This window comes from Myotis lucifugus, unplaced genomic scaffold, assembly GCF_000147115.1.
Source record: "Myotis lucifugus unplaced genomic scaffold, Myoluc2.0 scaffold_0, whole genome shotgun sequence".
NCBI classification, from domain to species: domain Eukaryota; kingdom Metazoa; phylum Chordata; class Mammalia; order Chiroptera; family Vespertilionidae; genus Myotis; species Myotis lucifugus.
In genome coordinates, this window is record NW_005871048.1 from 36,021,487 (window position 1) to 36,035,816 (window position 14,330).

A 14,330-nucleotide genomic window follows, 5' to 3' on the forward strand; every position below is an offset into this window, starting at 1 on the left:
CCGCGGACGGACCACCCTAGGCGCCGAATCGGAGCGTGAGAGCTGGGAACAGGGGTGCCGACCCTGGACCGCGGCTCTCGGGCGGCTTCGAGTCCCGCTCCCCGCCCCCCGACGCGGAAATTAGCCTTCCCGCCTGGGCTCGGGCGGGCGCCCGTGGACCTTCAGCGCCGTCCACCACCGCTCGGCCCGCCCCGGCGCTGGGGGCCGGGTACCCGGGCGGCGTGGGGCTAGGCTCTCTGATTCATTCATTCTCCGCCGACGGGAGCCTCGGACCTGCTGTGCTCGGGCGAGGAGGGAAGAGTGGGCAGCCGCGAATGAAGGGCCGGGCGGAAGCCGGGCTCCATTGTGCTCGGCGGCGGGGGGCGGGAAGGGGCTGAGGGAGGTGGGATCGGCCCCCTCCCCCTGCTCTCCGGCACCCGCTGCGCCCCCAGCCTGCTGCCAGCCTGGAAATGGCTCCGTTTATTCTCGGGAGAATGAATCGATCCTGCCCAGCCTTCTCTGCCTCCTCCCCGCCTCTTCTCGGCTCCGAGTCTTAGGAGGGAGAAAAAAAATATATAAAAGACAGATTCCAATGTGGAGTGTTGTGCACGTCGCGAGCTGCCGGGTTTGCACCTCGAGGAGATTTTTCTATATAGCCTTTTTCTAATGTGAGTGCAGGGAAGCAGTGGCATTGCTGCTTTTAGGATTTTTATTTTCTCGTAGGGCTCTCTCTAAAGTGCACGTCGCATTGGGTTGCACGCTCCACCCCCCGGGACCTGGGGTGGTGGAGAAATTTGAACCCGCAGCCTTAGTAGCACCGAAAAGACCGAGTTACCTGCCTCTCCGAGAGTGGCGGAGGACCTGAGCGAAATGACCACCCAAGTCATTTTTCCTAGGACTCTGTGAAGCTGGATTCTGCGTTTTCCAACACGTAGACTCATTTTGTGGAATAGAGTTGACCGCTGTCTCCTCCGCGCAGCATTTTAACTCTAATAAGCAAATGCCACCTCTGTGTGAACGTTTTGGTATTTCTGAGAGAGAAATCATTTTATACAAGGGAACTAATTGAATTGTCAGCATTACTGAAATACCTCCAGAAAAGGACCTCGGGGGGTGGAAAAGCAACTGCGAAATAGCAGACGGAGAAATTCCTCTGGAAGTTATTCCGTAGCCTAAGAGCAGAAACTTCAGAGCAAGTTTTCATTGGGCAAAATGGGGTAAGGATTTTGTGTTTAACACAGCTTTGAACCTGTGTGTGTGTGTGTGTGTGTGTGTGTGTGTGTGAGATTGAGCTATGGTGACGATTGTCTGTGTTTCATGTTTTCAAACAAATTTGCCACCTTGCTAAACTGGCCATACTTTAAAAATATAGGTGTGTGAACCTTTTAACAAGATATTCTTGTTTCTTTGTACAGTGACACCTGAGGTCATAATTAAGAAACATACGTTAGAAATATTTAAGAAGACAACATACACTGCACTTTACTGGTCAAACTGCCACATCAGTTTGTAATCAAAATCATGTCTTGGGTTTTGTTGCCGTTATCTTTCAGAGAAGTACGGTACTGCATTCTCCCAGTACTTTGAGAATAATCAGTTGCACAAAGAAACAATTGTAATGAGTGGTTAGACTACAGTCCTTGAAAATGATCCAATGTAAATTGTTACCCACACTGTGCCCTCTGCTTTGCCCTTGAGTACCCAAAGTTAAAATGTACAGAATTGATTTATTGGAGCATTGAAATGAAAATCTGAAAGCCTTACTGATGGGGTCTCCACGGTGCCAATGCACTTGGTAAGAGATCAGAGCTTGAATAGAAAAGAGCTTTTTATTGAAGGAACTTGTTCATTTCTTCTGTTGTTTGCTTTTAAGCTCAAGTCTTCAGTTTGTGTTGACAATGTCAGATCACCTTCTTTCAGATCCAAAGTCAACTAAGAGTGCATTTTCCAACCTTTTATTAACTCTTCATGCAGTAAATTGATAAAATGCTAGTGACTTCCTAATTTAAGCCAGAAACCCATTAAATATTAATGGAATAATGATCTAAGCATTTCATTCACAGATTGTTGATGCTGTTTGTCAAAGAGAAACTTCTAGAATTTTCTCCCTCTCTTTTTTTTTTTTTTTGTGGTGGTTGAACAAACATCTAAAATGTACTCAGGGGATAGCAATCAAAAGGATATACTTTGAAATTCATTGCGACATTTTAGGGATGTGCACACCTAAACTTACTTTCTTGAAACTTTTGGAGGAAAGTTCTTAGATACTACCTTTTTTGTTGGAGTTAGAATTTGAAGTGTATTAACTTGAACAAGTTTGAAAATGTAGAACATATATTGTAGGAGTCCTTCCTCAGGAATTAATGAGAAAGTGATAATTTTAAAATTTAAATGACAGTGGATGAGAACATATTTAACTTGCATGATTTAGAGCAATTAAAATACCTCATTCTATTTCTAGTGCTTTGTGATCTGAGGCAAATTACTTAACCTGTATGAACTGTTTTCTAATCTGTAAAATGAAGAACTTCGATGAGTTTTAAAAAAATGTGTAGTCTATGAAAATGAATTTTTTTTCCTTCCTGTTTTGATGATTACTAGTTGGTTTCTTATAGTAAATCTTTCAGATGGAGAGATTGTTTTCTCTAAGCAATTTTTAAGTATGTAAATAATGACATTTGAAAAATGTTTTGGATGAATTGCACCAATTTTAATAAGAGAAAATACTGAAAAATACTACTTAAAACCTTGGAAATATGGCTTCTCTTGATATTCTACACTTTTCTGTTTAAAACATGTCAGAGGAAAAAATAATCAAGTGGCATTTTTTCATGTTGAAGACTGCATTCTCTCTAGAATAGATGGTGGAGTAGTAGCATCATGGGAGAAAGTCATTGAATCTGCATCAATGCTCTTCATTTTACCAAGGGAAGGTTGGTATGAGCTTAATACTAAGGGGACTAGTGGTTAATATGTGAAAATAAGCCCCCACGCATAGCATACACTTTAGATACTTCAGTGTAATTAAATTTATTTATGAACTTATTTATTTGTCCTTTTCTTAATAAAATCTTAAAGGTGGACTGGAGAGGAAAAGGAATATTTATATCATTATTTTTCTGAAAGTCTATATTTGGGTCTATTACTCTTTCTTACTAATACACTTACTGAAGCAGAGTTGTCAAGAGAAGATGGATAAGTGAAAGTAGAACATACAGAGAAGGCATTTGTAGAAGTTCCTATACTTGGTGGGTGTTTATACCTAATAAGTGTAGAATAAGCACAGTCTTCAGCACCTATTTAAAGCAAAAGGAAACAGAACTTTACATGGTTCTTTAAGTTTTACCCAGGCAATCCTGAATTACCTTTCTCTAACAGATATCTAAAATTTAATATAATGGGTGAGGCTTCACATTTTATGAATATATTTTTGTTAGGTTATAATAATAATTTATCTTTGCCTTAATTATGGATAAAATTGCAAGTCTGGGGCAAACTTTAAGCAAAAGGAATTATTTTTAAAGAAAATGATTAGTTTAGGCGGAAACAAACATGGCTCATGTAATAGTTTATGAACTATGGTGGAAACAGAAAAGAACAGCTGAAACTGACAGTTGGCAGAGTCTGTCAAAGTATCTTGGATGCTGCCTGCACTGTTTTTAATTACACTGAAGGCAGTTGAAGTAGTGGCTTGTGAAATAGGTGTACCAGACCTCCCAGAATTACAGCATTCATGTATGTAAGATAAAGCCTACAAAAAGCTTCGAAGCCTGGGTGAGGAGCCCCTGTTAGGTATGACCCCGGTCTTCCAAGTAGTCTCATAATGAGAGCGGTGAGTCAGTAGCTATTTCAGAACTCTTACAGTAGGTAACAGAAACCAAGTAACTTCAATGAGTTACTTCATGCTACCTTTTGTTTTGCTTAGCTCATATTGGCGATTTAGTGCCATCAATATGGGAATAGAGAATTCTCCCTCTCCCACCCTCCACTAAGAGTTATTTATAAAACGTGATTCTCCCTGCTAAGGAGGTCTGATAATGCTGTTTCTGATTTATCTCACCTGCCTGTGAGAACCTCTGGAAACCCTCTTGTCCGCCTTTCCCTAGATAACCTCCTGAAGCATGGAAGTGGGTGCTGCTGCATTGCAACCTGAACTGAGTTCCTTTGCTGAGCAAGGAAGCTGACACCTCCTCTTTCTGCCTTAGGCTACTGGGTGCTGCTCTTTGGGAGCTATTGTAGCAAAAATGAGGAAATCTTGATCCAGCACTGCAATATGAACATGCGTTGTAGCAAAGGCAATCATTTCTAACATTGGAGAAGTTAGATGCAAGTCCCTAATTTTTTATTTGTTCATTTTGCCAATTTTGAACCCCTATCCTATGGCATGTACAGAGGCTCAGTGCTGCTGATACAGAGACTAGTAAAATGTATTCCTTCCCTCAGGGAGTCTATAGTTTAGAAGTTGGGAAGACAGTCAAGCCTAAAATTAAAAAGGACAGTGAAATGTCTAAGAGGCTATAATATAGGTTATAATTCCTCATAGAGGTACAAAGTGTATGTGTCATTAGCTGCCAAGGGAAAGATAACGTGTTTGTGGAAGAGGTAACATGTAGTAAATAATGAAAGATGAGTACAGGGGGCCTTATAGACAAATGAGAGGGCATTCAAGGCAGAGGGAATAGTGTGACTGACAGCACTAAGACACGGTGCTACAAAAGTTTGGCATGATGAACTTGGCTTTTTAGGGTGTAGCAAGAGCTAGACCTAGAGCCTTATGCAGGGGCCAGGTTAGAGGGCCTTCTAGGCCAAACAAAAGCAGGTATTTTTCAAGCTTTTTGGGGCAATGGTCCAATATAGTAAGATACACAGTTTTATCTCAAAATCTAGTGCACACATATAGAAATGATAAAATGTTGTGAAATAATACACTTTGTGTGATGCATTCTGGTATTTTTTATTCTATTTTTAAGAAAAAAATGACATTTGGGACTCAATAAATTGATGGTAGCAACTGGTAATTTGAAAACACTGCTCTTGGCGTTGGGAACTCCGCTAAAGAGTTTTAGAGTAGTTCCATGAAGGGTCAGGGAAATGAGGTGAGAAAAGTTTTAAAAACCATTTAGAATTTGGTTTTATATGTTGTGTCCTGCGGAAAGACCAAGCCAGAGCAATGAACCCTGGCTAGGAAGGGGAAGTGGATAGCTGGGCAGGCCCTGGAAAATTCCACGGTAGAGGGAAGGAAGGATGGTGATGAGTTGTGTGTGGTTGTCTGAACAGTACGTTTTTAGGATTAGGGCATTTATTGTTCAGAGGTAAAAATGTAGGACATGGCATGGTATGTTCCTAGCAGAGCTGCTTACTCAGATGGGCTATGAGACAGTGAATTTGGGACTTTAAAGGACTTTCAAGTCCTTTAAAAGGGACTTTCTAGCTCGCATACAAACACATGGAAAGTAAGAGTGAGGATATTTAAAAAATTCTACCAAGCAAGTAATTAAAGGGTACTTGGAGATGCCAGTAATATTTGCCTTGTAAGCTGAAATGTTATTTGTCCTGTTACTAACATCCTATATAATAAAACCATAATATGCAAATCAACTGAACTGTGGAACAGCGAGTTGCTATGATGAGCACTGACCCCCAGGGGCAGACGCTCAACGCAGGAGCTGCCCCCTGGTGGTCAGTGCACTCCCACAGGGGGAGACCGTCAGCCAGAAGCTGGGCTCACTGCTGGTGAGCACAGTGGTGGTGGCGGGAGCCTCTCCTGCCTCCACCGTAGCGCTAAGGACACCTCGAGGGGATGTCTGCCTGCTGGCTTAGGCCTGCTCCCCATGTTCTGGACTGCAAGAAGGCACAGGCCAGGCTGAGGGACCCTGCCCCCCAGTGCATGAATGTCATGCACCGGGCCTTTAGTAGAATTATAATTTTATATCTATCATCATATATCAGGAAGATATCAACCATAAGAAGAGTAGAAGAGTTTGCATATTTTGAGACTAGGCCCCCCATTTTATTGAAATATGATTGATATAGCATTATATTACCTTAAGGTACACAACATTAATGATTTGACACATGTATATATTGTGAAGTAATTACCATAGTAAGTCTAATTAACATTCATCATCTTACACAGTGACAAAGTTTTTTGTGTGATGAGAACTTTCATGAGAATAGGTTTATTTTTGAATATGTTAATGAATAATTGAGTCCACCCCACTCAATGAAATTTTGAAATAACTCTTTTTTTGTTTTTAAGTTTTTTTTTGAGGTAACATATGTGGACAAGGTGACCTTTGCTCTTTGCAAATGTCCTTTTCCCCAAATCTGCAACCTATTTGTGTCTATGACCTATTGTTTTATATAGTGAGGACTTTTAAACTGCTTTTTCTTGCTTTTATTTCCTTTTGCCCTTGTGAGTTCACCCTCTTTTTTCTTGTCCTGGTGATATAGGCAGGGATAATAGCACAGGACTCTCAGGGCTTTTTTGCTGGCTACTTACCCACTTAAAGGTAGTGGAAAAAATGTAAGCCCACTGCTTACCTGACTTTGCTCCTGTAATTTTCTCCTTACTTCCCAGCTTCTGTTTGCTTCAATGTTGGGATTAGCAGTATTTGTCTGAGCCCTCCTTCCCACCATCCCCTCCAAAAGAAATTGAAGGAGAGGGAGAAATTTTCTTTTCCAAATCTGGTGGTGAAGGGATGGGTAGGCCATCCACTCTCCACTGACAGGTAACATGATCTCTATATGAGGTAGCAAGTTGTGTTATCATGCCAAGTTGCAGGAATATTATTATTTAAATTTATAAAGATATTTTATGATGTCTTTTTTAAAAACTGGATTTGATTCTAGAGTTTTTAAAATGAAAATAAAAACTTTTTGGTTAGTTTTTCATATTCAGCAGGACACAAATTGAATGAGAGGAGGAGTATCAAGATTATGGTACTTGAGTATTTGTGTAAAGCTATTAGTAAGACTGTATAAACTAATCAATGTTGATTACATTAAGAATCTGTGTAAATTAACTTTTGGGAGGAGCAAATACTATTAGAGCTGGGATCATTTGGGAGACAATAGATACAGTACATGATGTTTTTGGCTCTGGCCTGAGTTTTTTATAAGAATGAAATAGTGATTATGAGAAGCACATTAGGATGTGATTGTGTAATTCTTGAAAGCAAGGTATATTATGTCATTTTGATTAGTCATATTGTGTAGACATTAATCTCTTTTAAAAACATCCTATTGATCCTATTTTTTTCCTTTCACTTGTAATTTTTTTCTTTATTTTGATTTCCTGCTTCTCGAATAGAAATTAAACTTTCACAACAAACTTGCAGACCTATCATGAGCAAACAAGTGTATATACAAAAATATCCTTTCAAAATATAAATATATAAAGGGTGTGTTTAGCGGAATCTCAATTTTGGTTTAGTACTATAATTTATTCAATAATTTCAAAATGAAGTCATAATATAAATCTGATTAGTGTGACTTATTTTGGGGGATTAGAGAGTCATAGAAGTTGATTTAGGCTAATTACCTGAAATGTTGTTATTCATGGCAGTTAAGGGATTGACAAAGGAAACTATCTTTATACATAGTTTGTAAACTCAGATTAGTTTTAAGTGAATGTCTCAGATGAAAAAAGGTGGTTAGATCTCAAAAGGTCCAACCTTCCTACTGCCACATGAATTTTTTTTCCCCAGACCTCTGGTGTTTAGCTGAAATACTTATTTTTGTTATTTAAAATTATTCCAAGTCACTGGACAGAAGAGTAGGGAAAATGAATTACAACTATTTAATGTTTCCTGATATAATTTTTAAATGACTGATATAAGACACTTTAAATAGCTTTATTTCTCACCCAGTTAGGATATGTTTATTTGAATGAAATGAGCAATTTCTTGTTTGTTTTGTAATGCCTTATAATCTGTGGCTTACCCAATAAAGTGACCCTGTAGTTTATAAGGTTGATTGTGTTCATGGAATAAGCGAGAGAGAGATTTAGTCCTAGAAATCAAAAAAGACTTTTCCCTTTTAAGGTAGACTACTGGAGGAAGGCAAAGAAGTTAGTGTTTTCTTTCTTGTAGAAAAGAAAAGGAAAAAGAAAAGAAAAAGAAAAGAACTTATCAATCTAATCAATATTTTCTCTTCATAGTACAATTTACCTTTGCACTTTTTCTTTTTAAAAAATCACCTTAAAAAATCACCTTAACACCTAACATTAGCTTTAAAAAAATAGCTTTGCTTATGGACATTTTCTTTTAACGTTCTTTCATAAAACATGAAACATTTCCATGTTATCTTTGAGAGGAGTTGACAACCAGTTCCTGAAGGCAGAGCAGTTTTTGTAAAATCACCAAACAAGAGTTAGATAGAAATTAAACTCAAACAAACAAAACACTGTGCTGAGGAACCACAGATATCAAAGCAGCTTTCATTACTTTATAAGGTCATTTTAAGTCATGTTTGTTACGTCATGTCTGTTGGCACATCTGGATCCATGGGTTCACATGCCTCAGAGTCTAGAGAGCTGTAGAACAATGTCCTTAATTCCCCCTCTCACCCCCACACCTCCACCCCAGCTCACCTCATAGAAGGGCTTGCTCCTCATTTGTCCCTGTTTTTAGTGGAAGAGCCTTAATAGAAATGAACTGAGAGAGACAGCTCTGGTACAGGTTTATATGGATACTATACATTACATTTCCTAAACAGTTAATTCATAGTATAGCACACACATGCAGTGTAGGTTGAAGGGATCTGGGAAATTAGACCCCATTTTTAGTATCTAGAAAATCCTGATTCCTAGCAACTGGATATACAGTAGGTCGTACCAATTATTTTTCTGATAATTTTTCTAGGTAAATTGTTGGATCCTTCCACCTTTTCATTTATGTACACCTCAATCTTAAACTTAGTAATTATTGTCTCCTTTCTGTTACATTTAAGTAAGTTTAAGAGGGTTATTCTTAATAAGGCTTTTTTTGTGAGTTAGAATTTTCTGCCCTAGTTACTTTCAGTTTCCCCCATTAGGCTTTTAATAACAGTCTCTAGGAAATTATCTTAAGTGGATTTGACTATCAAAGAGCTCAAAGTACTCATTAGAAAATTTCTGTCAGTCATTCTTTCTTTATGGAAAGTAAGTCTGTACATTTCTAAACTTATATAGGACAATTATTTTGAACCTACTATAACATTTTAGTGTGCTTAGCCTATTCCTTTGCCTTTCTGAGCTTTCTTTTTGCTTATTCTTTTGTAAAACTGCCATTTTCTGTCCTACTCTGTTGTTTTGAATTTCTGTCACATGACTTTTAACATTAAAATTCATGTGCTTTGCTCAATCAACCTGCCAGCTCCCAAGATGCTTACAGAATGAGGATTCTACCTGCTCTTATTTACTCAGCATTGCCATGGATCTTTATACATTTGGCTGAATGAGAAGACTCCCAAGTCACCCTTAAACTCATCTATCTTGAGGCTCTGCTGAGTTAAAAAAAAAATAGTTCTAAATCTTGCAGACTGCCTTTTTTCTTTATTCCACTGATAATATATAGAATTATAGTCGTCTGTTTTTATTGTTTCATGTATTTTATTAATGCTAAATTGATATTTATTGCTCTACCTATGTTTCTAAGAGGGAAATAATACATTAATGACAGCATTGCTATTTAGTTTTGTTTGGTGGTATATTAGTATATTCTGAGTAATTACTATATGATCTATGGGTAGCTAAACTATAGGCTATTCATATGGTAGAAAGCTAGCCTGAAGAATGTTTTCACAGATGGTGCAATGGTCAGTTAGAAACCAGAATGCAAAATTGTATATTCTCTACTACCTCAACTATGTAAAATGCATTCTGTCTATGCATAAAAGATTTGAAGGAAATTTCTTAAAGTGCTACCATATTTATTTCTGGGAGGTAAGAGTGTGAAATTTTACTTTTTGAGTCTGTGATTTTTTGTTTTTCTATGATGACTATATTAAGTATTAGAACTTTTCTTGGATTTTAAGGGTGAGGGGTATTTAAAAAATGCTAATATCTACAGTGCAAAGTTATCAGGATCAGTCACTGTTCCTGTATATAGATACTTATGTGTTTGTATCAGTTTTAGCTTGCTTATATCAAATTTTATTTCATTTTTCTTTTAAAACTGGCTAAAGAAATAGCTACTCTAATGATAGCAAAATTGGTTTCTTATTTAAGTGTAAGGAGTAGTTCTGCTGTCAGTTATCAAAGTGTTAGTACTAATCTCCGCTTTTCATGGAAAGGAGACAGGGAAACTGATTTATGGGAGGTTCTGCAACTGTGAAATGGCAGAGCACATGCTCGCTCCTCAGGGCTCTTACCGTTAGATCAGGGGATCCGAAATGGATGCTCACGTATATAGATTCATTAGAGAAGGCCTTCTAACCCCTCATAGTTAAAAACATTCTAATTTAGTGCAATCTTAGTATCTGAGTGGTGAATTAATTACATATATCTTGTTTTCCTTTTAGATGGTTCTGAAAGAAACTGCATTCTGATTTCAGTGTAATTAAATCTCTGCTCAATGCATTACGTTTTGAGTACATTGAAGTCTTTCTCATAAATGATTTGAAGTTATTACATGTGTTTGGTATAGAGTTTCTAAAGTTGATATTAAATTGTAATTTCCATTAGAGCTCTGTTAACTGCCCTTATAGTTATTAGGCACATGAGCCAATGGAATACTTAAGTAGGCAGGACCTACATCTCTGAAGACTTCAGACCAGAAAAAGGAAGCTTGAGATGTTTTCTTGTAACACTTTTCCTAGGGCTTAACATTGGATCAAGAGACCCACAGTGGAAGGACCAGTTGTAGCATACTGTACAATTTCTGTGTCATCATGAGGTAGCTGTAAGTTACTTAAGTCCCTAGAATTCATGAGAAAAGTTTGGACCATATTGTATACAGATTTAAAATTATTCTTTTTTCTGAATCCTATTCCCCAGAGGCCCTAAACTCTGACACTGTCATTGGCTGAGCAGAAAAATGTGTGAACATATCAGTAGAAGGCAATAGGGATTGGTGCAGACTGTGGGAAAGTGAAGAGAATGTGACCTGCCTAAAGGCATTTATATCCAATGTGTTCTAAAAACCTGGTGAAAGAAACACATCTGAAGCCTAATGTCTTAATTATTTAGCAAACTTTTTTTGAGCTCCTACTATGTGCTAGTGACTGTGGAATTCTAATCTAGACCTGATACAGTAAGTTTGGAAATTCTTAAACTCTTGACTAAGGCAGGGAGACCAGAGCATAGCAGCATAGTGGCAGAACTTAACATTAGATTATGAACCTGAACAATTTTGAACCTGAATCAGAATCACCTAGAGGGCTTGTTAAAAGCACAGTTTACTGGGCTTTACCCTGAGCTTTTCATTCAGTGGAAGGGGTCTCATGAATTTGTTGTTCTAACAAAGTTCCAGTAATGCTGATGCTGCTGGTCCAGGACCAAGAGTCATTGCTTTTGATAAATGAAGCTTACACAAGTGAGAAACTTTGTTGAAAACCTTCAATATTCCTGAAGTTTTTTCCCCTGTTTGCAATGTGCAAAAATTAGAATTTTGAGCCAAGGAGAAAAACCCTGATTTGAGCCTCGTATCTATTTTTTATAAGGTAAAAGATCCAGGACAACTTGAAACTGATCTCTATCTCTTTAAACCTGATTACTTTCAGCAGTACTTACCAGTTATACTCATTTCTTATTCAGAGTGACTTCTGCTTTCTGGAATTTCTAAATGTATTATTTTAAAAAATGGTCTGATACTGCTTTGACTCCTGAAGTTTTATGCTTTTGGAGGAAGTAGGGTTTCCTTCTAAGTTATTCATTCTGCTTAGTTTGTTCACATGCTATATATAGTATTGGTTCTCTATTGTTGGATGACAAATGAATACAATTTTAGAGGCTTAAAACAACACCCATTTCTGTGAGTTAGGAGTCTGGGTACCTTAACTGGATCTTTTGCTTAGGGTTTCACAAGTCTGCAGTCAAGGTAGGAGAGCTAGGACTAGTCTCTTCTAGTGGATCGGTGTCTTCAAAGCTCATGTGATTGTTGGCTGAATTTAGTTCCTTGCAGCTTTAAACCCAGAGGCTGTGTCTTTAAGGCCAGAAGGAGGAGCCCCTCACGGTGCTCCATCTTCTAAAAGAAGGAGCTGATCCTTAACAAGAATGAGATACTGAAGTCTGGGCCATTCAGTAACCTCCCTTTTGATTAACTGAAGGTCAATATGTTTGTGACCTAATCACCTGTGTTATTCCATCTTTTTCAACCCTTACAACAACATTCGACACTCGAGGGGAGAGTTCTGTGTAGAAAGTGTCCAACAGGTGGTGGTAATTGGGGGCCATTTTATAATTCTAGCTTCTGTATCATATCAAATAACTATGGATATTTTCCAAATGTGCGAATACCAATATTTCCATTTCGTTTTTTTTTTTTTAACTTTTAAAAATCCATAGCTCTCTATACTCCTGCTCCAATATGGATTGATTACTCTTTTGGCATTCTGTGTAGTCCTCATACTAGACCTTCCCTTATTTTTTTTTTGTGGGAAGGGACATTGTCTCTCCTGTTTCCTGGACACTGTGTTTTTGTTGTGTGTTTTTTTGGTTTGTCTGAAACTTATTTTCCTATAGTGCCCTGAAAATGACTAGGTAGGAGATAACTTTTTTGAAGCATAGTATATGTGAAAGTGTGTTCCCTCCCTCCACCCTTCCTTAATTGAATCTAGATCTCTAGACAGGAAATAATTTTCTCTGTTTTGAAGATACTGATCTATTGTATTCTAGTTCCAGGGTTCCTGTGGAAGGCTGCTTGTTTCTGATTCCAGTTCCTTCATGTATGACTTTCCCCCACTTTGGAAGATTTTAGAATTTTCTTTTTTTTCTCTGCTGTTCAAAAATTTTATGATGATATGGTGTCAGGTTTATTTGGTTTTATGTTTTGCTTTTTTTTAAAATCATTTGTTCTTTTGGTCACTGCTGGGTCCTTTCAATTTGTCAACTCCTTAAAGTTTGGGAGCTTTTCTTCTATTTTTAACGAATATTATATATTTTCTCTCTTCACTTTATCAACTGTTAGTTGGATGGTGGACCTTTTTGTCTCATCTACCATTTTTTTTCTATTATCCTGCCTTCTAAGGAAATTTCCTTGACTTCATTTTCTAATATTTCGATTGTGTTCTAAATTTTCACGTAACTTTTAATTTCCAAGTCCTCTCCCTCAATATCTCATTTATTGGAGGACATTTATAGTGTTTTTGAGGTTTGGTTTTCTATTCTCTGCATTGTCTTTCTTTTGTGTTCCTCTTTTGTTTGTTTAATTTCTTCTTTCATGTTGGAAACATTCCTGGAATGTCTCATGATCCTCAGCTATGTACGAGAGTGAGATACTGAAAAGCTGTGACTTTTTGTGACTCATTGAGGCTTATCACTAGTAGGCATCATTTAGGTGGTGAACTGACTTTTTTTCTTGGGTGGTCCCCAGGTGTCAGTAAGTAGAGATCTTTTCTCTGAGTTTTCTGTCTTTTTTCTGAGACTGTTCAATTTCTCTAGAGAACTCTTTCAATATATACACACCTCTTGGCATTCTGAGAGCAAGGTAAGTATATTCCTTCATTATATACCTGGGGATATATTACCTGCTGTAATGTGAAAACAATGAAGGGGAGGGTTTTTGAAGGGCATGGTTTGTTTTGCACCCTTTCTCTCAGTGCTCCTATTTTAGGCCTCACTCTTGTCTTCTGCTGATGGAAAAGGTAGCTGCTTCACTATGAAGGGTGAGAAGGGGAAGAGGATTCTCACTGCTCTGTTATATAAACTTTCAATCAACTCTCCAATTTCAGCCCCAAAACTCATACCATCTCCTGCCTTCCCTTTGCCTCTAAATGCTGGCCAGCAAGTTGTTCACTTATAATTCCCTCTTTGCAGGTACTTGACACTTTCCTTGGTTTTGCCAAGGCAAATACTACCCCCCTTTTTTTCTAGGTATTATTCCTTCTTTCAAAACTGCATTAAAATTGTAAGTGACACTAGTGCATTAGTATTTTTGGTGTTATCAGTTTATATCTTCTTTTCCTCTTCACTTTCATTTTGGTGGAATTTCAGAAAAGGAAGATAAATGTGTGTAATTAATTTTCCATGTTTGACCAAAATCACTGAGGCTTAGCATTTGAATTTATATAGGGTATCTTTCAGAATGTGTTGGCACTGTTGACAGTTAACTGATTAGAATTTAGTGAATGATAAAGTGTTGGCTTTCTAAAAAAAAATCTCTCCCTCTTACCAACACCTGAAAACTCAATGCATGATATAAGCACATCTA

General features: G+C 37.9%; 1 protein-coding gene across 1 annotated transcript in view; it reads left to right on the forward strand.

The window, feature by feature from the left end:
* Positions 1-106: 106 nt before the first annotated feature.
* The window catches only part of HOMER1 (homer scaffolding protein 1), an 84,929-nt gene continuing 70,705 nt past the window's right edge, over positions 107-14,330 (forward strand). Inside the window, exon 1 of the mRNA XM_006081279.3 lies at positions 107-1,196. Coding sequence (XP_006081341.1) covers positions 1,192-1,196 — 5 coding nt within the window. The 5' untranslated portion in view covers positions 107-1,191. The remainder of the gene's footprint in view (positions 1,197-14,330) is intronic.